Here is a 24,206-nt window from a genome sequence, read left to right on the forward strand (position 1 = left end):
ACGTCGTCGTCGTCAGAGGTCGATGGGCGCGGGTTCGTCGACCGCGGCGGCGGCGTACGCCCGGTGCAAGGACGACGTCGACGCCAACCTCGCGCGGCTCAGCGACCCGGACCCGACGACGCCGGACGATCCGACATGGTGCGCGGCAAACCCCACTCGCGCCCGCGTCCATTCGACCGATGCGATGAATGAGCGACGATGACATCGTCCTCCCGCGTCGTCCTGTCCTCCCCCGAACGACGACCCTCCGCGATGGACGGACGACGCCCACCCCTCACCCCCACCCACCGCCCCACCCATCGATACTCGCAGGGACGAGCTCCTTCGTTTTCCCGCGGCGATCACCTCAGCCTCGGACGCCGACCTCGATGTGGTGCTGGGTCGAGTCGATTTTGGCTCGATCGCCCCAGGGACGCTCGACGCGTTGCTCGAGCGCGCAGCCGCCGCGCTGCGACGATGTTCGCGTTCCGATGTCGCGGGCTCGAATCCCAGCCGGGGTGACGTCGCGAACGAGGATCGTGCAGACGACGCGTGGACCGCCGCGATCAACGCCACGACGCTCGCGACGCGCGCGCTCCGACGATGTTCGCGCGACACCCTGCGGTTCCTCTGCCGACGGCGACGACAAATCGCGAATGACGACGACGACGCCCCGGACGAGTCGGGAGGCGTCGCCACGGCGGAGCCCGCGGTGTGCGACTTCATGGCCGCGGTGGTGGACGTCGTGGCGGGATGCGCGGACGAGCGGGCGCCACGTGGATGCCACGTGTACGCCCTTCGTGTCGCGTGCTGCCGAAGTCTCGAAGCAATCGCCGATGAGTATTCGACGGCGGATGATTCAAAGGCTGATTCTTCGTCCCCTTTATCGACCCCCTCGGCGCCGTTCGCGAACGAAACCGACGGCGAATTCGACGCCTTCGACGTCTTGATGGACGCCGTCGACGGCTGCACGGCTGTGGATGCAGGCGGCGACGGACGCAGCGGGGAATCAATCTATCGCGACGTCGTCGCCGAGACTCTGAGACTCTGGTCGCGTCGGCCGCCGCTCCCGCGCGGGTCTGACGCGTGGATGCACGACCCGAACGACGCGTCGGGTAAGCCCCGCGGCGGGTTCCTCGGGGCGATGGCCGCGTTGCTGCTCGGCGACGACGACGACGATGACGACAATGGGGATGACGATAAAGGCAAAGATTGGGACGTTTCTGTTTTCAGTCCCCTCGGTGACGCCGCGGGCGCGGCGCTGACGCGTCTGCTGCACCGCCCCGCGCGATACGACGGCGTCGCCGAGGTTGGCCGATGCGTCGCGAACGAGTCCGCGTCCACGGCGGTGGTGTCCACGGCGGGTAAGGTGGTTCGCCGGGAACCGAACGTCGCGGGTTCGAGTCCCGGACGGTCCGCGGGGATCGTCAAATCTTCTCGGGAAAAGTGGGGCGGCGGCTTGGGCGAGGTGGAGACGGTGATGCGCCGCGCGTCGATGGACGTGGACGACGACCCGGGGTCGCCCGTCGGGTCGTCCCGGTCGCCGTTCGCTCCTCCCGGGTTCGATTCCGGCGCGGATCGATCGGGGCTGGTTTTTTCCAAAAATTACCCCCCCGAAACGCCCCCCGCGACGGGTTCGTCCATAGCGGCGAATCCCTTTCGCGACGCGCTGTTTCGACTGGTGCGACTCGAACGGTCGAATAAAGACGACGATTCGGGTGAGTCCGACGCCCTTCGCGTCCGCGTCCTTCGCGCGTGCGTCCTCGCGATGCACTCGGCCGACACAGCCGGCGCAGCATCCGGCGCATCTGGCGATAAATCTCACGCCGCCAGCTGTCAGCAAGCCGCCGTCGGCGTGTTCTTGGCGTACTCGCTCCTGTACGGCAACGAGGGTTTCTACCGCGCGGTCGTCGCCGACGCGAACGCGGTTCGCGCGTTGGTGAGCGCGCTGCTGAGACGCGCTCACGCAACTTACGCCGAGGTCGGGGGTTCGAGTCCTCGAGGCACCACTCAATTAAATGTAAGCGGCGTGGCGAGCGTGGCGACGGCGACGCTGGCGATGTTGTCGCAGGACCCCGTCGTGAACCGCGCGGTGCACTCGCTTAGTACCTCTCAACGACTCGCGTCGTCGTCGAACGATTCACAGTTGAACGATTCACAGTTGAACGATTCGCAGTTGAACGATCGAACAGACTTTTGGTTCAACTCTTCGGCCTCGGCGAAGACGTTGTCGGGTTTCAAATCGATCGGTAAGCCGCCTCAACAGACGCTGGGTTCGGCGTGGGTGCTGGTGCTGTGCCGCGTGGCGAGGGGGGGAGGAATTGAAAAGGGGGATGTCACTTCGGGGGAGGGCGGTATCGAACCCGCGACCTCGTCGTTCGCGCGCGCGTGCGCTCTGGCGGCGCTGGCCAACTCGGCTCCGTACTTTGACGGGTTGACCTCGGCGGCGTCGCAGCGACTCGTCGCCGTCTTTGACGTCCTGCACCGCCGGCGGCGAAAACGCGTGAGCGCGGCGATGGGACGACCCGGGATCGAACCCGGGAGCGACGGTTTACGCGGTCGGACCGGCCTTCCCACCGCCGTGGCGGCGCTCGTCTCGGCGGCGTTGGCGAGCGCGCTGGTTACATCCGCGAGTAAATGCCCCGAGTTGGTGTACGCGGCGTTGCAGCGAAGGGACGAGGTTTTCGCGCCGTTTCTGGACGAGTTTCTGGATCCGGTTAAGGACCGCGTTGACGAGAGGAAGGATTCCAACCCCCGCGAGGGTTTATCACACGAGGGTTTCCACGCGAACGACCCAGAGCTGGAGCTGGCGATACATCGCATGAGGGAACACGCGGTGGCGATACATCAAAGATTGGAATTTTTCAACGCGCGCGTCGACGCCGCTCGCGAGGCTTCCACCAATCACAGGCCGGGATCGCACTGGACCATGGACAAGGCGATGGACGTCATCAGGGCGGCGTGCGAGGAGGATCAGTCGAAGGAGGATCATTCGAAGGAGGATCATTCGAGCACATCGGGAAGTGCGCCGCCGTCGTTCCAGTACGCGCCGGAGACGTTCGTGTACAGGGAGGAGATCGACGCGCACGAGTTTTTCCGCCCCATCGTGGACCTCGCGCTCTCCGGACGTCGTCGGTGACTGTCGACGGCTGGTTCGATTACGTGTAGTGCTATTTATACGTTACATCGCGTTAAACTTACGGTACGCCGTGAGTTGCGAGTCTTCTTTCTTCCTTTGCGATGAAACCCTGAGTACGAGCCCGAGCCCTTCTCTTATCTTTTATGCACGTCACGCGCTCGCCAGCTGCGTCGTCGCGTCCGCCGTCTCGTCTCCGACCAACTCCGAGTTGAGGAACCCCTGTTAAAAAAAAAATACACGTCAATGTAATTGCCCATACAAAGATTAAATAAAATAAACGCACCGACGCCTTCACCTCGTCCCGCGGCGCTCCGATCCTCGGCGTCCACTCGCTGCGCCCAGTCTCCGGCACGACCTCGTCCTGAACGTCTTCGCACATCGACTTGAGCGCCATCACCGTGTACGGCTGCTCGAGCTGCATGCCGAGGTCGTCTATGCCGAGGAGGAGCCACGAGACGAGCGCGGTGCCGGCGCCTGTTTTATAAAAAAACACGTCATACAAATTGCACATACATACGAAAATCAACAAAAATAAACTCACCGGTGATCCACCACGGGCACCCCGCGCCGACGGAGCACGCGGGTAGCGTCAAAAGCCACAGCATGAGGCTCCGGGATATGTGACGCGTGTAGCTCACCGGCGTGGGGGTCTGCGTGTGTTTGGCGAATGTGGTGAGTTTGGGTTATATGTGCTCGTATTTGGTTTTGGGGTGCGTCATATACGCGAATGAAGGTGAATAACGACAGTAACGAAGGCGGCGGTACCGCTTGGACGGCGACGCGAGAGCTCGAATATATTCGGGAAAAAGCGAAAGGGCTCTGCGCTCACCTGCGCGATGCGATCCGTCTTGGCGGCGTACGCGTGCAGCGCCGTGAGGTCGTTATCCATCAGGAGCTGGTAGATGAGCTCCACCTTGTGCTCGTTCATCCGATCCAGCGCCCGTGTAATCTCCGTCATGAGCTGCGCTGGGACGTTACCCGCCGGGTCCTGTTTTTAAAAAAACACGTCATACTAATTGCCCATACATACGAAAATAAAAAAATAAACTCACCAGCCGCGCCAGCTGCGCGGGCGTCAGCACCGTCTCCAGCTCCTCCGCCGCTTCGGGGGTGCCGTGTATCCCTTGCCCGCGGTGTTTCACCGCCCACGGGATCGCCGCGCACAGCCGCTGTGAATCAAAAACCACGTTAGTCATCAGACGAATTGCCCATACATACGAAGGTACAAGTACCAGCGCCGGTACAAAATAAAGATTAAAATGAACTCACCGCCAGCGATGACCGATGCGTTACCGGCGCCCACACCGCCATCTTGCGCGAGAGGTTTCGCGTCGACGCCAGGACGTCCGCGAACGAGTCCGCGGCGGCGCAGAACCTGGCGAACGCGGCGTTGGTGCGAAACACCAACAGCAGCGACACGGCGCCGCCGACGATGGACACGAATTGGGACGCAGAAGACACGGAGGCCCACAGCCACGGCGCGGACACCGTCTTAGCCGCGGTGGCAACCTGTGCGGGTCGTCGTTTGCGTGGGGCAGGGACGGATGTTTATGTTTATGTGTTTGTGTGTGTTTTTGGTGTGGGGATGTGTCGTCGAGCCCGTTTGGGGTCATCCGGACGGGTGGGACGAGTGTGGGAAGATTTGATTTGCGAGGAGAAAGATCACTCGTTTGGGGGATGATGATTAGATGGGTGTGGACGCACCGCGACGGCCCACGCGGTGATGACGAGCGCCGGGAACGTCACCCGCCTCGCCACCACACTCCCGTTGATGGTGGTGAGCTGCTGGAACCACCGCTTCGAGCTCTGATACTCCCTCCACTCGTGGTTTCGGCGAAACTTGACGATGGTCGTCAGGTCGCACTGGGACTCGGAGAGGAGGTGCCAGTTGAGTCCAGGGTCGTCGGGCACGCCGCACTCGTGGACGTTGAGTGCCTTGGTCTTGCGCGCGCACTCGCTTTCGTCGTCGGTCCACTCGCACGATTCGGTCGAGACGACGGCGTCCGACGATGCGGACGACGACGACGACGACGCGGTCGATGTCCTCGTCCGAACGTGCGGAAGGGTCGCCTCGCGTTTGGACGGTGAGTGTAATGCCACGGCACCCGGAAGAATGGGTGACAAATACGTCGCCGCGAGGTTCGAACGGGGTCGGATCCGCGCGCGATGCGGCGCCCCCGCCGTCGTCGTCGCGCTCATCGCGCTCACCGCGGGCATCCCTCCGAGGATGCGCGCGAGACGTGGGGCGGTGTGTGCGGCGAGTGCGGTCGAACGCACGTGACAAAAGAGCTGACGGGGCTCTCCCGCGAGATCCGCGAGACTTTTGGATCAGGCCAGGTGCTTTTCAAAACGGGGTTATGATGGCACCGGGGGGTTGGCCCCGCCCGCGCGCACAGCACATTCGCGCGCAAGGAAGGGATCGAGCGACAGGGAACGAGTGGGAACGATGGCGCCGGCTCCCGTCGCGCGCGTCGTCGTCGCGGCGTCGCTGGCGACGGTGCGCGCGGCGGGAGGAGCCGGCGGCGGACGCGGCAAGGGTGGCGGGGGCGGGGGCGCGCGCGGTAAAAAAAGCACGGGCGGAGGCGGGACGAAAGGGAGCAACAAGGGTGGCGGCACCGCGACGAAGAAGAAGAAGGCCTCGGGCGGATCGGACGCCGCCAAGAAGAAACAGCCCGAGCAGGACGAGCAGCAGCAGCAGCAGCAGCAGCAGACGGCGGTCCGCGACCCGCCCGTCAACAGGAAGATCCTCGAGGGCAAGTTCGACGCCCTCGTCTTTGACGATTCCTCAAAGGGAACCGACGTCTTCGCCATGGACGCCCCGCACGTCCCGCCCGCCGCCACCACCCTGGAAGACCGCCTGTTCTTCGAGCGGAAAGGTCACGCGTGCATCCGAAACGTGTTGACGCAAGACGAGGCGCGTTCGATGGCGGTGGCGCTCATTCGAGAAACCCGAACCAGAACGCTGTTAGCGTATAAGCATCGAGTGTCCGTGCTGTGCCCGCCGGGCGCGGTGGACGTCGACGCCATCGAAAGCGAGGAGGATGCGATGCGAGCCATCGAGAGGTACTCCGACGAGGAGGTTGGGTTTTTGCAGACGTTTAACATCCACAGGGACAACTACGTAGCCGGCGAAGATGATTCTTCGAATGATGATTCTTCGAAAAACACAGCTGTGTCGGGAGATTCAACATCGGATGGGATCAAGGAATGCGCGGGGTACATCATGAGCAGGAGGCTCGCGCGGATCGCCGCCGAGTTACTCGGCGCGGACGAGAACGAGGGCGATCGCGTGCGTTTGTACCAGTCGTGCGTCTTCGTCAAACCTCCGGGTTTCGGAGAGACGAATTGGCACTCAGACGCCAACATGGTACCGCTCGACACCAACAGGTGAGTTTATTTTCATTTTCGTGTTGGCAAGCAGACTGACGTCGACACCAACAGGTTCGTCACCCTCTGGCTGCCACTGAGGCCGCTGCAGGAAGACGACGCCGCGCTGGTGTTTGCCAGCGGGAGCCACAGAGACTTTGCGCTCCCGTACTGGCACACGCTGGAGGGGATGGAGGATCTGGAATCGCGCGGTGCGTTTAACCCTTATTTTTCGTATTTTCGTTTGGGCAATTGGACTGATGACGTGGTTTTTCACCTTTGTTTGCAGGATACGACATCGAGTCGTACGAGCCGTTGGACCTCGGAGACCTCACCGCACACGCCGGGTGGTGCCTGCACTGGTCCCCGCCGCAGCCCGAGGACGCGCCGCCGCGGCACGCGCTGAGCGTGTGCTACTTTTTGGACGGCGCCAGGCGGTTGACGGGACGGGAAGGGCACCTGAGGCAGGTGCCGCACGAGGAGGACGAGTGGTGAGTTTATTTTAATCTTTGTGTGGGCAATTCGACTGACGTGGTTTTTCATAACAGGAGCTACGGGGACTGGCTCGCCGACGTCAAGGCTGGGGAGGTGGCGAGGCACCCGGCGTTGCCGGTGGTGTACCCTTGAGTCGCGTCGTCGTAATCGTGACGCGAGTAGGTGGTCTATTTATGTGGAGCTTTACGTCGAGGGTGCGTTCTTGTCAAGTTGGGGCGATTGAGTTCTCGTCATGATAGTCTACGTGGGGCTAACAGTCCAGCCACGCCTCGAGCCTCCCGCGTCCGCTCGCGCCTTTTAACTCGTCGTTAACGAGTTAATCTCATCCGTCGCCGCGTTCACGCCGGATCGATATCGGCGAGGATCGCGCGCTCCGCGTCGGTCAGCCCGTCGTCCCCACGCCCCGGTGACTCACCACCGCTCGGTGAGTCATCGCTTCCTCTCCTGGCCTCCTCGTCTGTATCGTCCTCGCCCCGGTACCAGTTACCGTGTTCGTCCACCGGCAGCGGCGGGTTCAGCCTCGACGCACGGTCACAAAACGTCACAAAGTCGGTCAGTCAGTCGTCGGTCGCGTCGATCAATCGATCGCGCTCAAACGTAGACTACAAGTAGTAGCAATTCCGGTCAAAAAAGGTCATACGGTCGTTCAGTCGTCGCCCTGCCAGAAGGACCCCGGTGTGGTCAGATCCTCGAACCCGAACCTCTCGTCGCCGTCGTCCCCTATGCAGTCAAACACCGCGTCCGCGCCCGTGAAATCCTCATCCTCCGAGTAGATGCTCTTCGTCACGCACACCCGCATGCCCGCGGCTTTACCCGCGAGGAGCCCGATGCGCGTGTCCTCAATCACGACGCACCGAGCGGGATTGACCCCCAAGGTTTTCGCCGCGAGTTCGTACACGTCGGGCGCGGGTTTTTTCTTCGCCACGACGTCGCCGGCAAAGACTGGGATCCGTGCCGCAAACTCGGGCAGCATCGTCTTGACGATGCCCTTGACGGCTTTTTCGTTTGACGTTGAGCACACCGCCACTTTGGCGCCCGCGTCCAACGCCTCTTTAACCAGTCGTCTCACCCCCGGCCTCAGCGGAAGCTCGCCGGACTCCACCACCTCCAGGAAGAGGTCCGTCTTGCGCAGGTGCATGGACTTTATCCACGCGCGTCGCTCCTCCGTGTCCTCCGGCCACTGCGACTTGAACGGCTCGCGCGTCTCCTTGACGGTGTTGAAGTAGTGCGTCATGCGCTCCTTGCCGCCGCCGATCTTGAGGAGCTCGCCGTAGAGGTCCACGTCCCAGTCGTGGTCCAGGCCGTTCTCCTTGAAGGTCATGTTGAACGTGACCCTGTGCCCGTCGCGCTCCGTCTCGCACAACACGCCGTCGCAGTCGAACAGGATAGCCTCGGGGTAGTCGAAGTTTCGGAGCGCATTCACCCGGACGGTCAGCTCGCGGGTTGAACCATGATGATTTCCTTTGCGATGACGGATCGTCGATCGGCGCGGGGCGGCCTTCGACGACATCTGCGACGTCTCGGAACGCCGCCTCCGGAGCGCGGGCGCGAGGCTGGGACGGAACGCGCTGGACGTGAGGGGCGCGGAGATGATAGGCATGTCGAACCCGGCGGTGGGGGGCGTCAACGCTGTGCCGCGCGGCTGTTGATTGATTCGCCGGGGCTGCTGCTGACTGGGCGTGTCCTCGGATAAGGCGAGCGAGAGCTGGCCGCGATCGATCCATCAGATTCCCCGAGAACTCACTGCACGCCACTTTTCGCCGCGGCTGGCTCTCACATGAGCTCGGTGGCCTTCGCCGTCCATCGCGCGGCGCCCTCGCGCGGCACCCTCGTCCGACGCAAGCCCGCCCGGTCCACCCCGCGATCGTCCGTCAGGTCCGACGCCGGCGGGTTCGACGCCATGATGACCGGCCTGCGAAGGCTGCGCGCCATGAGGGACGATCAGTCATCATCAGCCTCTAAGACGTTCACGAAGCTCGACGACGTGTCGTTCGAGGACGAGGCGCCGTCGTGGGACGAGCTCGCCGCCGTCGCCGACGCGCTCAAGACGTCGCACGGGGTTCCACTCGCCGTCGACCTCGAGAACGGCCCGGCGAACCCCAAAGCGCTGGTCCGCCGCTTCGGCACCAGCGACGAGCCGCGCGTGCTCTTCTACCGAGACCACGCCGCGTGGTGCCCGTACTGCGAGAAGATCTGGATGCAGCTCGAGGAGAAGCGCATCCCGTACAGGGTGGAGAAGATCAACATGAGGTGCTACGGGGACAAGAAACGAAGCTTCACCGCCAAGGTGCCGTCCGGGATGCTCCCGGCGATGGAGATTGACGGCCGGCTTCTCACCGAGAGCGCGTCCATCGCGACGGCGCTCGAAAGAGAGTTTCCAAACCACAAACCCCTCCTCGCGCCGCCCGGGTCGGCGTTACGAAAACGGCAGGATGACCTGAACCGTCTCGAGCGCGCGCTCTTCGGCCGCTGGATGCAGTGGCTCACGAGCTCGTGGATGGACGGCGCGAACCGATCGGGGTTCGAAGAGGCGTTGGACGCGGTGGAAGCCGAACTGTCGGTCGACACAACCGGTGAGTTTATTTTAATCTTTGTATGGACAATTAGACTGACGTGGTTTTTTTTAACAGGTCCTTACTTTTGCGGTGACGAGTTAACTTTGATCGACATCACGTTCGCGCCCTTCCTGGAGCGCATGGCGGCGTCGTTGGCGTACTACAAGGGGTTCCGTTTGGAGGGCAACGGCGGGCGGTGGCCTAACATCGACGCGTGGTACGAAGCGATGGCCAAACGCACCGAGACTTATACGCACATCAAGTCGGATTATTACACGCACGCGCACGATTTACCGCCACAGCTGGGCGGGTGCGAGCCCAACGGGGACGCCGAACAGGTGACTTTCATGAACGAGATCGACGGCACTGATCTCAGTGTCGGCGGGGATTCACCTTCGGGCGGTGACAACTCGTGGAAGCTGCCGCTCAAGCCCCTGAAGGACCCCGCGAACGTCGAACCGTGGTGGGGTCCCGGCGAGGAAAACGCCCCTCTCGACAGGTTAGAGGCGGCGACGGCCGTCATCGGCAACGCCGACGCGGTTGTTCGTTTCGCCGCTCGCGGGTGCGGCGCCGTCGGCACCCGACCGGTCGCCGCGCCCCTCGCCGACCCGACCGCGGTGCCGAACGAAACGCACGTCCCGGTGAGTTTATTTTAATCTATTCTTTGTATGGTCAATTCGACTGACGTGGTTTTTTTGTTTACAGGCGGTGGACGCGGCGCTACGAAGGGTGTGCGCCGAGCTTCTCAGCGCCGAAGGCGCTCGGGTGGGGGTTAAGATTGGGCGGGTTTCGTCTGAAGGTTCCGCGAAGGGTTTGTTGGCGGGGAAGGAGACGGCGGCTTCGCTGGCGTACCTGCGGGACAGGGTCGGGGTGCCGAGGGACATGAAGTACCCGGCGGCGAGGCAGCTTCGCGCGCACTTGAACTGGTTCATAGACGGACTCGCCGCTTAATTCCCTCGTGAGGTGACGTACGTCGCGTCTAACAATCGTCTCGCGACGAGGGGGCGCATCGCGAACGTAGTTATCATATTTCTAAGTGTTAGTTGACGGACGCTACCTGGAGGTTGTTGGGACGTCGGCCCGGTCGATTTCCTCACTTTCGTCCGCCCGGTCGTCCGGCGCCGGTGATCCCCGACACCTTCGGCCGCGTCTCGTCCGTGAAGATCACCCCGGTCTTCAGCAGAAAATCACCGACGCCCCTCAGCAGCACCATGTCCTCGTCGGGGTAATACCCGACATTTTTCGAGTTTTTGTTTTTCCCATCCCCGTTTTCGTCCACTGTTTCCGGCCGGCTCGTGGGGAGGAACCCGAACGCGGCGTTCCACTCCCTCGGACCCGCCTTGATCGGGGCGTCGAAGTGGCACGGAACGACGCGCGTGAAGTTCCAACGCCCGACCTTTTTCGCCCATCTCTGAACCTCGATCGGGACATTCTCGTACACCAGCGTGGAAACAACCGGCGCGACGATCATGCGATTGGTAATCTGCGCCCAGGACGTCTCGGGATCGAGCAGGTTCGACGGGCCAAAGTACAGCGCCTGCAGCGCGTTCCGCTGCCACCCGAGCCTCAAGCGTTCGTCTACGCTCATGTTCGCCGACGTTCGCGTCCTCGACTTCGCCTTTTCTCGAATGTCGAACAAGTTTAAAAGTTTCAACGCGCCGATGGTGAAGCTGTCGTCGTCCCCGGACTCGAGCAGGTCGCGGTCGGGGATGGCGTCCGGGACGTTGTCCGACACGTACACCACGGCGTCGGTGACGAGCAGCGTCTTGGAATCCTTGTGGAAGAAAGCGCACTCGCTGAACGCCACGTACGAAGCAACGCCCTGTTCATAATAAATAAAAAACCACGTCAGTCATACGAAATGCCCATACAAAGATGGGAAAAGATTAAATAAACGCACCAGCGCCGGCGGCGTCAAAAGTTCGTACTCAAACTCGTCCGCCCACGGCGGCTCGTCCACGCCCAACACGCCGTCTTTGAATATCCCGAAGAAGGTTGGCGGTAAGTTGACGGGCCAGGACCACTGATCGGGCGCGACGTAGCACGTGGCGTCCGGAAACTTGCGCTGAAACGGCCCGACGAAGATCTTGTGTTCGAACAACGTGGTTGGTAACACGATGTGCTCCACCGGCGCGTTCAGCTCCTTCAACAGCGCGACGCACTCGTCCGTCGGGGCGATCGGGGCGTGGACCCACAGCCCGCCCGACCTTAACTTGACGACCGTCATGCGCACGTTCACGGAGACGTTCAGGCCCAGGCCGATGCCCTGCTTCTGCTCGAAGAACCACACGCGACCCGGGTCCACCTCGTACCTGTAAACAAAAAACCACGTCAAACTAATTGCCCATACACCATACAAATATTAAAATAAATAAACTCACCTGAACGTCCGCCGCGCGAACGCTGGGACGAGCGGGAAGAGAGGCGGCGGGGCGATGAGGTAGTTGCGACCGCGAGTGTCGTCGAACGCGCCGGTGGTTCGGAGGTTCGGGGTGGCGCCCGGAATCGACGTCGCACGGTTCCGTCTGACGGACCCGTCCGTGTTAGCCGATCGCGACGCGACGCCCGCTGCTGCGATGAGGGCGACGACGCCCGCGGCGGCGATCGCGGCGTCGCCGTCGATGCCCGGGACGTGAGACGCGAGGCCATCGACGGCGGCGACGGCCGCCGTCGCGGGGGCGAGCGCGCCGGCGGCGGCGACCGAGACGGCCGTCGCCGCGGACGCCGACGACGACGACGACGCATCGTCGTCGTCGACCGCGGAGCGCGGGACGCGCCGCGTCACCCCGCCGCCGTCGTCGTCGTCGTCGTTCGAGCGGACGCATCTCGCGGCGACGCGGCGGTGACGCGTCGAGGTGAGGGTAGTGGCGCGTGAAGGCGCTCGCGTCGGGAGCCCCACCGCGGCGAGGACGCGCATCGTGCACGCGCCGCGCTCCACGCGAGTGGGCACGGCTGTCGACGGGGTTGGATATCGAACTCCTGGCTCTCGTTGCGTCTGGATCGCGACGATGGATCGACACGTGTAAACAGCCACGAGAGTAGAACGCTTTTACGATTGAGATGCACATTTTTCATTTGGTAATTCCTCGTGACTGTTTGCGATACGAATGCCGCCGCATGACCGTTACATTTTTACCCTCGGCGCGCCAACATCTTCTCGCCGCGTGCACACAGACGACTCGCGCGACCGACTCGCGCGTCCATCCCCGGCGTATCGATGGGCAGCCACCCCGCGGGCATCACCGTCGACGCCGTGCGCGAGCAGCTCGCCGCGCTCGGCCACGATGACGTCAGCGACGACGTCATAGCGTCGTTCCTCGACTCGCTGCGCCATCAGGTGAACGTCGCGCCGGCACCCGTCGAGAACGTCGCGGCGGCGAACGGCGCCGACGACGACGCGCCGCCGCCGCCGGTCGAGAGGACCGACGCGCTGACGCGCGGCCACTCGCCCGAGGCTACCGCCGCGCGCACGCCCGGCGGTACCGAGAGGGCGCCGTGCCTGACGAGCCCCGAGCCCGACGGAACGCGAGAAGGTTCACGGAGATCTCGAACGACCCCGAATGATGACGCCGTCCCGAACCGGCGAGCGACCCCCCCGACCGGCGCTCGACCGGCACCGACGTCGTCCGGCCGGCGCGCCGCGACGAGGAGCGTGGCGCTTGCCATCCCGACCGTTATAACGCCCGCGGTGACGCCCGGTGACGCGTCGCGAACACCGCCAAATCGTTTATTAACCCCAAATTCGTCGGCGAGGGGTCACCGCCGCGACCAATCAAAATCGCCGAAAGATTTGGTGCACGAGGACATCATCGGGTGGTGCGCCAAGCGAAGCGTCGCGTCCGTCACCCCGGGACGCGTCACGGGCGGTAACACGACGCGTTCTCGACGAAGCGGTCATAACTCGTCGGTCATTGCATCCCCGATGCCCATTCGCGCAGGCGTGGGCACTCCGGGTCAGCGCGTGCGCATCGACAGGGTGGCGCGCGCCGCGCAGTACGCCGCGGTGTGGTCCGGGGACGCGTACCTGGAGCGCAGGCGGGCGGGGGATCGCGGCGGGGGGGGCAAATCGGCCGTTACGTCCGTTACGTCGGCGGGTATCAAGTCGGGCGCCGCCAGCTGTGTCGACTTTTTGGACGCTGACGAGGCGACGGTTTTCGGGACGAGGTCCAAGTTGGCGTACGACCGTTACCCCGACCGTTACCCGGCGGCGTACGACGTCAACGGCGTGCGGGGAGGGAGCTGGGGTCGCGCGCAGCGGAAACTCACCGACGGGACGAACGAGTGGCGCGTGGACGTCGAAAGGGGCGAAAGGGAGAAGGAAAACACTCGGCGGGTTTCGACGAGCGGGTTTTGGGACGATTCAAAGCGGGGACTCAAAGCGGGTGCGAAAGGGGCGACGGGAAAGGGGTTCAAGACCCCGGATGAACGCAGGCGAGACGCGCTGCGGTGGGAGGTTCGCGCGCGCATGGCCGCGCCGCCCACGTTCTGATTGCAAACGACGTGTCTATAAATAAACGCGTATGAGTAAGATTAATAACGTTACATTCGTGATCAAATAAGTCGACTGCGCTCGATTTACTGCTGCGGCGGGGGCGGCTTCGGAGGCGGCACGGGCCTCGGCGGCGGCACCCCGGGCGGCGGCGGCGGCGGCGGCGCTCCCGCGAAGGGCATCGGCATCGGCGGCGGCGGCGGCGCTCCCGCCGGGGGCATCGGCGGCGGGACGTTCAACCCCCGCGTCGTCGTCGCTCCCGGATGGGGCATCGGCGCCGGTATCCCGATTTGGGTGTTTTGGGGTGGGTTGGGCGTCGGGACCGCGCCGGGGGTTAACCCGCCCAGCGTGGGGAGCGGGGACGAGAGGACACGTTCCATCTCCGCGGCGGCCCAATCGGACAGCCCGCCTTCGGCGGTGAAGAAGCTTCGGAACCGCGCCTCTCCTTCGCGTTCGTCTCCGTCCCCGCCGCCCGCGTCGCCGTCGTCGCCCAGCGCCGCGGCGACGCCGACTCCCGACGAGGACGCGTGAGCGAGCGAGTCGGCCGTCTTGACAGCTGCTGTGTCGCCGGAATTCTTGGTAAACTCGTCGACGTTGTCGGGCCTCTTCTCTCCCGTGAACCCGTGTTGCTTGCCGAAGCGATAAATCTCCAAGAGTTGCCCCTGAAAGTTACCCGCCGCCTGCATCTCCAGGTACTTGTGGTACAGGCGCACCGCCGTCCGCGCGTCCTCGATGGAATCGTGCGTCTCCTGCTGAATGTCCTCCTTGAGCAAGTAGCTCGCCAGGAATCTCAGCGACAGCTTCCGCTGTCGCTTGAAATGGAAGAGCTCCACGGTGTCGACGATTTGCGCGGGCGGCACCGTGACGTTGATCATCTTAAAGTCCTGCTTCAAACCGTGCCCGACGAACACGCACCCGGCGTCGACGAGGTAACGGAGCTTGAGGTACGCGTGCTTCAGCTCCACGATGTGGTGCTTGCTCAGCGCGGGGTCCAAGTCCCCGGGCACCAACCCGGAAAATCTCGTCAGGTAATCGTGCACGGGCTCCACGGCTCGAATGTAATCGTCGATGACGGGCACGAGCGATGCTGTATCGTTCGAGTCGCCCAAACCCGACGTTTGGCCTCCCCGAACGACGGACACGCGCGCGAGACCGAGTCGAGCCGCCTGGACCACGATGTCCGGGCCCCCCGGCACCTCCGGGTTCGGCTCCTTCACCGCCGGAGCCAGCGACACGAACTCCGCGTCGATGCCCAACACCTGCGAACAAATAAAACACGGCATCAGTCGAATTGCCCATGAGGTTAGGAAAAATAAAAAAAAATGAACAAACCACGGCATCTGTCGATTTGCCCATGGGAAAAATAGTAAAAAAAATACACGCACCGTCCCCGGCCCCGGCGTCTCCGCGGGCGACTCGAACGTAAACGGCGCAAAGGGGCACGACCCGGGCCCTTGGCCGTATTTGGGCAGGTTGGGGTTCAAAGTCAGGCGCCGGTACAGGTTGGCGGTGATTGGGGACGGCGGCAGCGGCGGCGGCGGGGGCTTGTCCACGATGGCGTACGCGCACAGCACCGGAACTTTGCACACCCCGTACATCTTGGCAACCTCGTCCGCGTCCACGGGGTTGATGCAAAAATCGTTGAAGAGGAGCCAATCGGATCGGCCGTTTACGTGGTCGATGCCGAGCTCCGCCGCGCGCGCGTCCGCGACGGGGGTGGACGGCTCGAAATTCGCCGCCTCGGCCGCGGCGACCTGGCCCGGCGTCAATCCCCGAAAACCCGAGTTTTCGCCGTACATGGCCTCGCCCGCCGCGAGCGCAGCCGCGAGGCCCGCGTCGACTTTCCCGCCATCCTTCTCCGCCGCCGGGTCACCCGAACCGGAAGAAGGAACCTTCGGCGTCGAGGGCGCGTCGTCCGACGTTTTGTCTTCCCCACCGACCGTTTTGTCATCCCCGCCGACCGTTTTGTCTTCCGAGCTTGTCATTCCGAGCTTGGCCATCGCGGCGATTGGAATGGGCGACACCCCCGGGGTCATGCCCTTTTGGTGCCTGGGCGCGGAAAAGTCGCCCGGCACGTCCACGTACGGCGGCTTTACCTTGACGAACGCCAGCGGATGCCCCACGAGCTTCCTCGCGCCAGTCTCGTCGACGCCTCCGCCCTGTTAAAAAAAAACCACGTCATACAAATTGCCCATACATACGAAAATGAAAATAAACTCACCGGCGAGTCGTCGTCCTCCTCCTCCGCGGGACGCCTCGCGAGGCACACCAAACCGACGAGTTCGTACGTGACGTCCACCTGGCGGCCGTCTTTTGAAACGTCTTTTTCCGACTCGGGTCCCGTCGTGCCCAGCGCCGCCAGGTCGTCCTCGCCCATCGCCTGCGTCACGGACACCTCCACTCCTCCCCCCTTTCCATCGCCTTTCCCCCCTCTCCCTCCCTTCGGGTTTGACGATTCGTCGTCCGTTACTCGTCCGTCACTCGTGTCCACGCGGACGCGAACGTAGTGGGGCAGCCACGGGGTTTTCACGACACCCGCGGCGTCTTTCGAGTGCGAGTTGATGGCGTCGACGTCCACCCCCCACCAGCGCAAGTCGTCTGGGTCTCGCATCCCGAGGCTCACGCTCATGACCGCGGGTAAAGATTTGGGGTGCCTGGCAGTGGACATGCGGGTGTACGCGCCGTGGCCCTCGCACCACGCGCGAACCTCGCCGGACGTCTTCAACGACTTTTCCAGGCACTCGGCGAACGTGGGCTTCTTGGCTCGAGCGAACGCGGCGGCTTCGTCTTTCTTAACGTCGGGATAGGCGAGATCCGTCTGGAACGCGCGGGCGGTTCGCGTCTCCACGTGTTTGCACTGCGCGCACGCGTGGGTTTGCGTGGACGTCAGCGCGAACAGGCTCTCCACAGCTGTCCCCCCGGGCTCGGCGTCCTTTTCCCCCCGGTTGGCTGCAAAGTCGTTTTTTGTCTTGTCCTCTCTTCGCACCCCCAGCGCCTCCTCCTTGTGCAGCTGCTCCAGTATGAACCGCTGGAACGCCTGTATGCGCCGCGCGTAGCTCTGGTCCAACCGCGTGTCCAGCTCGACGTCCTTCCCCTCGATCAAACCGAGCGCGGCAGCCTCCTTCACCTGTCGCAGCGTGCGCAAAAAGTTGAGCGGCTGGCACGTCATGGACGAGCTCGAGTGGCTCCCCGCGCCTGTGAACAAAACCACGTCAAACTAATTGCCCATACGAAGATTAAAATAAACTCACCGATCGTCGGCGGTTGCGCCAACATGTGCGACAGGAAACCGAGCTCGCACGTTAAACAAAACTCCCGAGCGCACGTGTGCCCCATCAAAACCTTGGCGCGCAGCTCGGGGACGAAGTGCAGCATCTGAAGCACGGGGTTCACGTAGCAGTTGGCGAGGTCGTTGGTAAACCCTGTAAATAAATAAAAAGTCACGTCGTCAGTATAATTGCCCATACGAAAAGCGAAAATAAAAACGCACCAAGCAGACGCGTTCGGTTGTAGTGCGCAAAGTCAAACTCTTCGAACCTCGCCTTGTGCGCGCCCACGCGTTCGATCACCCTGTGGTACAGCTTGGGCAGCGGGCACTTGGACAAACCCCCGGAGGTGTTGCCCGTCTTGGCCGCGCCTAATTTCGCAGCCTTCATCGCCTCCTCCTTCATAAACTTGGACTCGACGCGCTTGTTCTTCAGAGGCGCCGCTTTGCGATACGCCTCGCCCCTCGGCGCGCCTCGCCTGTAGTGAGGGTTCGGCGCGTACCCGATGCCGTCGTGAAACTTGACCGTGTCCATCACCGACTTTGGTATGATGTGCGGGGGTTTACCCACGCTGATGACGTAGTCGGGCGATTCCGGGTCCATCCACGACAGCGGCGGCGTCTGCGGGTGGTGCTCGTCCACCTGTGTGTTAAAAAAAAACCACGTCATCAGTCCAATTGCCCACACAAAGTAAGATTAAAATAAACTCTCACCGGCCACGAGTGATCCGGCGCGGGGACCCGAAGGTTCTCCTCGTCAAACTCCGGGTCGAGTTCCCCCGCGTGCCACCTTCGCACGCATTCGGCTTCCCTCGGCGGGTCCGCCGTGGGTCCCAGCGATTGAAAATTCACCTTCGGGTCCGGGTACCTCGGCTCCGCATCCGGAAACTCATCCGGGTCGTCGTCTGTCACGAAGGCACAAAAAAACAGCGTCAGTCGCATTGCCCATCATACAGAGTAAGATTAAAACACACGCACCGTACACAGCTGTCGCCGCGGACCACGCGTGGACGTACCCGGCGGCTGCGAACAAAACACGACATCAGTCCAATTGCCCATAGGAAAAATTAAAAAAAATAAACTCACCGTCCCCAAACGCGAGCGTCTCCCCGCTCGACGAGACACACGCCGCGGTGAGTTCGTTCGCGTGCGTCTGACCGGTGTGCTGGTTTAACAGAGGGTTCAACGGCACGTGAAACGCCTGAAACGCGTCGGGCTCCTGCGAACCTGTGAGTTGTTGGGAAGACAAAAAACCGCCGTCGTCAGTCCATTTGCGCATAAAGAAAACAAAGATTAAAATATACGCACCGACGTCCATGCGCTGAACGGACCCGTTGCTCCCGCACACCTGCACCGCGCACGACCACTTCGGGTCGAAGGCAACGAACGACGCGCCGGGAGGGAACTGCGAGACCCCCAACGGACGCATCCCCGCGCGAACGTCGACGATCTTCAGAAACGAATCCGGCACCTCGTTGCCCGCCCGGTCTTTGGTCAAGCCGCACGTGACGATGAGGTTGTTATCGGCGCTCACGGCGACGTCGCTCACGCCGGCGACGTGCGCCGGGGAACTGAGGTTCACCACCGCCCTCAGGTTCTTCACCCTCGGGTCCCGTAGGCACAGCTCGCCGTTAAATCCTCCGCAGACGATCGTGCCCCTCGGCGCGTGTCCTTTCATGACAGCTGTGCCCGCGCGACAACTCGGGCCTTCCACATCCGCGACGGCCGTTATAACGCCCGTGCGGACGTCGATCGCCGTGATCTGCGTGGCCACCCTGCCGACGAACGCGGTGGTACCTCGCTGGTGCGCGTACGACGATGGCGCTCCTCCGGATGAGTCGTACACGGCGCAGCACGTCAGGGGGTCGTTCAGCGGATCTTTCAATCCCAGGTCGTGGCTCCACCGCTTCACCGCGCCGGTCGAGTGGCACGCCACGCGCGTGGACGACACGGAGACGACGCCGCCGCCGCCGCCGCCCGGGGAACCGAACGGCGCGATGTCCAGCACGGACGGGTCGCCCACGTGCGTGGACGCGTCGTTTCCACCGGTGGCGGTCGGATGCGCCCCGCACGCGGCGTGGCGTTGCAACGACGGTGAATGAAAGACGGTGAGACGCCCGTCGGACGTTCCCGCGTAGAGGAGCTCCTGCGCGGGGTCGAACGCGAGCGCGGTGATGGGGTCGGGGTAGCGACCGGCGCGTTCGGCGGCGTCGGAGAGGGTGTGGTTGGCGACGTACGGGAAGCAGTCGCCGGTGGGTTGCGCCATCTGTTGCGCCATCTGATTATTCAGATGATGATGATGCCCTCCACCATGGTGGTGCGCCCCTCCGGAAGGGTCCCACGGCGCCGCCGCCGCGTTCGGGTCGACGGCGCCGTAGGCTCCCACGCCGCCGCCGTACGCCTGCGCGGCGTACGGATCGCCCCCGTAGCCGTGCGAGGGCTGCCCGTAGCCCTCCATGACGTGCCTTCCTTCGGGCGCCCCTCGGTTTGATCGCACACATCGTGGCGAGGGTTTGGCGAGTCATCAGGTCGGGTGGAAAAACGAACAACGCCAACTCGCCTGCGCCACATCAGTCGCCCCGCGCCGCCCGGTCTCGCCATGCGCTAGCTAGCCGATATGAGCGGCGCACAGCTGTGGATGGGCTCGGTGCCCAAGGAACTCGACGCCGACGCGATATCCACCGCGTTCGTCACCCTCGGCGCGCCCAGACCAACCGCCGTGGCGCTGAGGCGCAGCACGTACCGGGTGAGTGGATGCCCGGGGGACGCGCCTGTGGGTTTCGCGCTCGTGGACTTCGCGTCCGCCGAGGACGCGTCGATCGCGCTCGAGACGTGCGCCAACGCGACGTTCAAGGCAAAGGCGCGCATGGATGCCCGTGATGCGTCGACATCGGACGCCGCGCCGGAGGATGAGGCCGCCGTCGAATGCAATCCGGAGACGACGCACACGTTTCACCTGAGACGAGCCGCGGAGACCCTTCGCAAGAGGGTATCATCGACGTCGTTCAAAACCGCGGGAGATGGGAACGCCGCCGACGGGAATCGAACCGCCGACGACGACGTGGACCTCGCCGCGCAGCTCGCGCCCCTCGACTGCGCCCAACTCCGCGCGCGACTCGTCGCGTTGAACGCGCCGGTGCCGGACCAAGACGAACGACGATGGAGAGACGAGGGCGGCACGGGGTTGGCGCGATTGCGGCTGGTCGAGCGGCTTTGCGCGGCGCACGGCGAACCGATTGGTAAAGGGGAAAACACGCAAAACACGCACGGGAACGCGCACGACGGGAATCGAACCCGCGACGCGAGACGCAGGGTCTGGACCAAGGCTGACCCCGCGGCAGTCGCGAAGCCCATCTCTACGGGCGCGATTGCGAGGATGCTGAGATGCCTCACGGAGCTCGGTTCGTCAGAGACGACGGTTCCGGGAAAGACGAAGGCGCACAGGCGATGGCCTCGATCGGCGGTACCCGACCGCGCCGGCGTGATCGCGTCCGACCGGTACCTGAGCCTCACAAACGCGCCAAACGCCGGGTCTCGACCACGGCGAAAGTTGGAACGATACCGGTGGGTATGGGACGAGTGTAAGGCGCTGTTGGCGTCCGTGGCTGGGGACGAGGCGGCGAACGCGTTCGACGGTCTGGCGGTGACGCACAACGTCCGGGGCTCGCCGCACGTCGATTCCATGGACGCGGCGCCGCAGTTTGCGTGTTCGCTGGGCGACTTTCGGGCGATGGACCATAGTGACGGTTGCGGCGGATGCTTGTGCGTGGAAACTTCGATGCATTCGGTGTGCGCCATCGATACCAAAAACGTAATCGTCTCAATCGACGGCCGTAAAGTGCACTGGGTGGACCCGCGGTACGTCGGCGATCGATGGAGCGTCGTGTGGTACCGCAGGGATGTTGGTAAAACGGAACCGGTGGTGGACGGGGGCGTGGTGCCGCGGTGGTGGGCGCGAGAGGAGAAGAGCAGCTGGGTTCACGCAAAAAATCCGGCGGTACCAAATCCGGAGGCGGCAGATGCGGACGATAAGCAGCGGGTAAAGCGGCACAAGCGGCCCCCTCCCCACGTTCCCTTCCACGACTCCAAGCTCACCGCGCTTCTCGCGCCGGCATTGGGCGGGAACAGCAAGACGGCGGTCGTGGTGACGTGCGCGCAAGAGCACGAGCACGCGGCTGAGACCACGCAGTCGCTGAGGTTCGGCGAGAAGTGCTCGTCGGTGGAGACCAGGGCGAGGGTCGGCGCGGACGCCCTCGCGGATGCGATTTCAAAACTAAACGGGAAAATCGCCGACTGCGAGGAGAAGATTCGGGCCGTGGAGCGCTGGGAGACGGTCAAGACCACGCGCAGGGACGCGGTGGAGGGTACAGATGAGGTTGTGATGACGAGTAAGCTCGTCGGGGCTGAGGATCTGCGCGAGGAGTTGGAGGCGATGCTCGCGGAGCGACGAGCGTTGCGTTCACGGGCGGCGGCGTAGAAAACAACAGATTTACTTTTATTCCGCAAACGTTCCGCAAACACCAAACCGGCGTCGCCCTCATCCTCCTCCTCCGCCGCCGCCGTCTCCTCCTCCTCCTCCTCCTTTTGGGTGCGCCGCCAACGCCGCGCCTTGCATTATCACGACGAGCGCTAAGCGCCGTTGTTCAGCCGTCATGCTTCCGAAGTGCACAACAGCTTCAGTCTTTGGCAGGGAGTCGTCCGGTGACACACAACACTCCCGGTGCTTCTCTATTTTGAAACCCCCGATTTTCGTCCCGCCGAAGGTCTTGAAAAGGGCTTCGTACGGTTCACCATCTGCTTGTAGACCGTAATATATCGCGCACGGTATACCAAGATAGAAGCATCCGAAAGCCATGCTTTTGCATCCGGCAACTTTCAAATCGTTTCTCTTGCTGTTGAGGTCTTCGAAGAACACGACGTCTTGCGTTGGCCCTTTCGCGAAAATGGCCTGCCCCGGTACCGTGCCGCACCTCTGCTCCGATTCAAATTGAGACTGCGCTCCCACTCCAACCACGCCGTAGCGCTTGCAGCCCCACTCCACGAGCGCGCTTTGGGAGGGGGGCTTGCAAAACTTGGTCGGAGCTTTCATCGACGATCGCGCGACGCACGCGCCGGACGCGGTGACAATGGACGCGTCCCACACGCCTTTTGACGGTATCTCTATTTTCATAATCAGCGCCGGTGTGTCCGGGGTCTCGATCCGCGCGACCGGGTACGTGACGGTTCTGTGCTTCCAAAAAATATTACCAAAAGTTAAGGGTCCTTTTTCCAGGGTCGGGGGCAGGAGCACCAGGCTTGGCGCAGAGAGGACATCGTCGCAGAAGCGGACCGCCGCGTCGATATCCGCGTCACTCATCATCTGCACGGAATTTTGGAGGTCTTTTGCTTGTTGCTCCTTCTTCTGTAGAAAACGGTCCGAGAGGGGCTTGGGAACCCTCGACACTTTCTTGCACTCCAACTTGAAGGCGTACGGCTTAGTTGTCGTGGAGGTCATCGTTGCGTCCCCGGTGTTGCTGAAGCGATACGTGTCTTGCCTTGAAGCCAGCAAACCGTCATGATCCACACCGTCGACTTGGTGCGTGACGAGATGCGAACCCGCGTCGTCGCGCGTGTGATCGACCATCCTGCCGCTCAGCTGGAGCAGTGATTCCTCATCTTGGCCAATTTCTTCGAAGGACGATCCCCCCGATGATCGGCCTGTGGTGGTCTGGTGCATTTTGTTGCAGAAGCAACATGTGACGTCAGCCTCTGATTCGAACAGATATACGTCTTCGTCTCCTGTAGGCGCGTAGACGTTCCTCTTGTAATCGACCTTGAGTGGGATGCAACCAAGCCATTTCGTGCCCGGCACGCTCTCCCAGTGCCCGACGAAATCCTTCCCGAGCTTATCCATGACCTCCTGAGAAGGCGGTGTGAACATTATTACCTGCTCGGGCTGGGCCGTATCGCTCTGGGTTACTGCATTGCTGCTCATGTTGAAATGAATGTCGTGGGCGCCTCGGAGACTGTTGTACCTCACGCGGTCGCTGAGGGTTATCAGCGGACAAAAAGATACGCAAAAATATCAGCGGACAAAAAGATACGCAAAAATATCAGCGGACAAAAAGATGCGCAAAAAGATATGACTGGCAAGTCTTTTGAACTTTCATCGGTACTTGTAACGGCAAGTAACCGATGAAAGTTCCAAATAATAAATTCGGCCCAGCCAAGTAGTGGGATCAGACGACAACTCGTGTTTATTCATTAGGCGCTGAGAGGAGCGGCATTCTTGCTACACGTAAGTGTTTAAAGCGAGAACGAAAAGGCTGATCGAGCGCGCAACGCGACGGGGGCATGCAACGCGACGCTCGATACAAGGCTGTGGGTCTGTCACGCATTGAAATTAAACTAGTACACGCCGCCGCCGCCGTTCGGGTCGCTGGGGTTGTAGCCACCCGGCGGGGCCTGGCCTCCGCCGCCGTTACTTTCACCGCCGTTGGGGTATCCGTAAGGGTTGGAGGATCCGCCGTTGTATCCCCCGGGGTTAGGGTTCTCTTTGGCCTGCTTGTACGGGTTGTTATCGCTGCCGCGGTAGGCGTTTGGTTTATGCTTATGCGTTGAAACTTCGATGCATACGGTGTGCGCCGTCGATACCAAAAACGTAATCGTCTCAATCGACGGCCGTAAAGTGCACTGGGTGGACCCGCGGTACGTCGGCGATCGATGGAGCGTCGTGTGGTACCGCAGGGATGTTGGTAAAACGGAACCGGTGGTGGACGAAGGCGTGGTGCCGCGGTGGTGGGCGCGAGAGGAGAAGAGCAGCTGGGTTCACGCAAAAAATCCGGCGGTACCAAATCCGGTGGTGGTCGATCCGGAGGCGGTAGATGCGGACGATACGCGGGTAAAGCGGCACAAGCGAGGGTCAAACTGATGTCTGGA

General features: G+C 62.7%; 10 protein-coding genes across 10 annotated transcripts; 6 read left to right on the plus strand and 4 right to left on the minus strand.

Annotated features, from left to right (window-relative positions):
• Positions 1-22: 22 nt before the first annotated feature.
• Positions 23-3,118, plus strand: MICPUN_55585 (predicted protein; the record flags this gene model as incomplete). The annotated part of the gene is made up of 2 exons (XM_002507339.1): positions 23-138; positions 313-3,118. The coding sequence occupies 2 exons, from the start codon at positions 23-25 to the stop codon at positions 3,116-3,118; spliced, it is 2,922 nt and encodes a 973-aa protein (XP_002507385.1).
• A 21-nt stretch (positions 3,119-3,139) lies between these two features.
• MICPUN_55586 (hypothetical protein) lies at positions 3,140-5,317 on the minus strand (the record flags this gene model as incomplete). Its single annotated transcript, XM_002507716.1, has 7 exons — positions 3,140-3,337; positions 3,402-3,592; positions 3,660-3,768; positions 3,948-4,106; positions 4,171-4,287; positions 4,388-4,627; positions 4,823-5,317. 7 exons carry the CDS (start codon positions 5,315-5,317, stop codon positions 3,269-3,271), a joined length of 1,380 nt encoding a protein of 459 aa, XP_002507762.1. The 3' UTR covers positions 3,140-3,268.
• A 247-nt stretch (positions 5,318-5,564) lies between these two features.
• On the plus strand, positions 5,565-7,111 carry MICPUN_55587 (predicted protein; the record flags this gene model as incomplete). The annotated part of the gene is made up of 4 exons (XM_002507340.1): positions 5,565-6,505; positions 6,560-6,696; positions 6,774-6,975; positions 7,033-7,111. The coding sequence occupies 4 exons, from the start codon at positions 5,565-5,567 to the stop codon at positions 7,109-7,111; spliced, it is 1,359 nt and encodes a 452-aa protein (XP_002507386.1).
• An 80-nt stretch (positions 7,112-7,191) lies between these two features.
• Positions 7,192-8,489, minus strand: MICPUN_55588 (haloacid-halidohydrolase; the record flags this gene model as incomplete). The annotated part of the gene is made up of 1 exon (XM_002507717.1): positions 7,192-8,489. One exon carries the CDS (start codon positions 8,487-8,489, stop codon positions 7,626-7,628), a length of 864 nt encoding a protein of 287 aa, XP_002507763.1. The 3' UTR covers positions 7,192-7,625.
• Positions 8,490-8,756: 267 nt separating this feature from the next.
• On the plus strand, positions 8,757-10,590 carry MICPUN_55589 (glutathione s-transferase; the record flags this gene model as incomplete). The annotated part of the gene is made up of 3 exons (XM_002507341.1): positions 8,757-9,552; positions 9,610-10,175; positions 10,240-10,590. The coding sequence occupies 3 exons, from the start codon at positions 8,757-8,759 to the stop codon at positions 10,483-10,485; spliced, it is 1,608 nt and encodes a 535-aa protein (XP_002507387.1). The 3' UTR covers positions 10,486-10,590.
• A 2,161-nt stretch (positions 10,591-12,751) lies between these two features.
• On the plus strand, positions 12,752-14,023 carry MICPUN_55591 (predicted protein; the record flags this gene model as incomplete). The annotated part of the gene is made up of 1 exon (XM_002507342.1): positions 12,752-14,023. The coding sequence occupies one exon, from the start codon at positions 12,752-12,754 to the stop codon at positions 14,021-14,023; it is 1,272 nt and encodes a 423-aa protein (XP_002507388.1).
• A 669-nt stretch (positions 14,024-14,692) lies between these two features.
• Positions 14,693-15,306, minus strand: MICPUN_77631 (predicted protein; the record flags this gene model as incomplete). The annotated part of the gene is made up of 1 exon (XM_002507718.1): positions 14,693-15,306. A coding segment is annotated over one exon (614 nt), but the record flags the coding sequence as incomplete, so codon positions are not given.
• Positions 15,307-19,905: 4,599 nt separating this feature from the next.
• Positions 19,906-21,765, plus strand: MICPUN_55593 (predicted protein; the record flags this gene model as incomplete). Its single annotated transcript, XM_002507343.1, has 1 exon — positions 19,906-21,765. The coding sequence occupies one exon, from the start codon at positions 19,906-19,908 to the stop codon at positions 21,763-21,765; it is 1,860 nt and encodes a 619-aa protein (XP_002507389.1).
• Positions 21,766-21,825: 60 nt separating this feature from the next.
• Positions 21,826-23,262, minus strand: MICPUN_55594 (predicted protein; the record flags this gene model as incomplete). The annotated part of the gene is made up of 1 exon (XM_002507719.1): positions 21,826-23,262. One exon carries the CDS (start codon positions 23,260-23,262, stop codon positions 21,826-21,828), a length of 1,437 nt encoding a protein of 478 aa, XP_002507765.1.
• Positions 23,263-23,895: 633 nt separating this feature from the next.
• On the plus strand, positions 23,896-24,198 carry MICPUN_55595 (predicted protein; the record flags this gene model as incomplete). Its single annotated transcript, XM_002507344.1, has 1 exon — positions 23,896-24,198. One exon carries the CDS (start codon positions 23,896-23,898, stop codon positions 24,196-24,198), a length of 303 nt encoding a protein of 100 aa, XP_002507390.1.
• Positions 24,199-24,206: the final 8 nt, after the last annotated feature.

The sequence above is a fragment of the Micromonas commoda genome, chromosome 1 (genome assembly GCF_000090985.2).
Source record: "Micromonas commoda chromosome 1, complete sequence".
Lineage (NCBI taxonomy): Eukaryota > Viridiplantae > Chlorophyta > Mamiellophyceae > Mamiellales > Mamiellaceae > Micromonas > Micromonas commoda.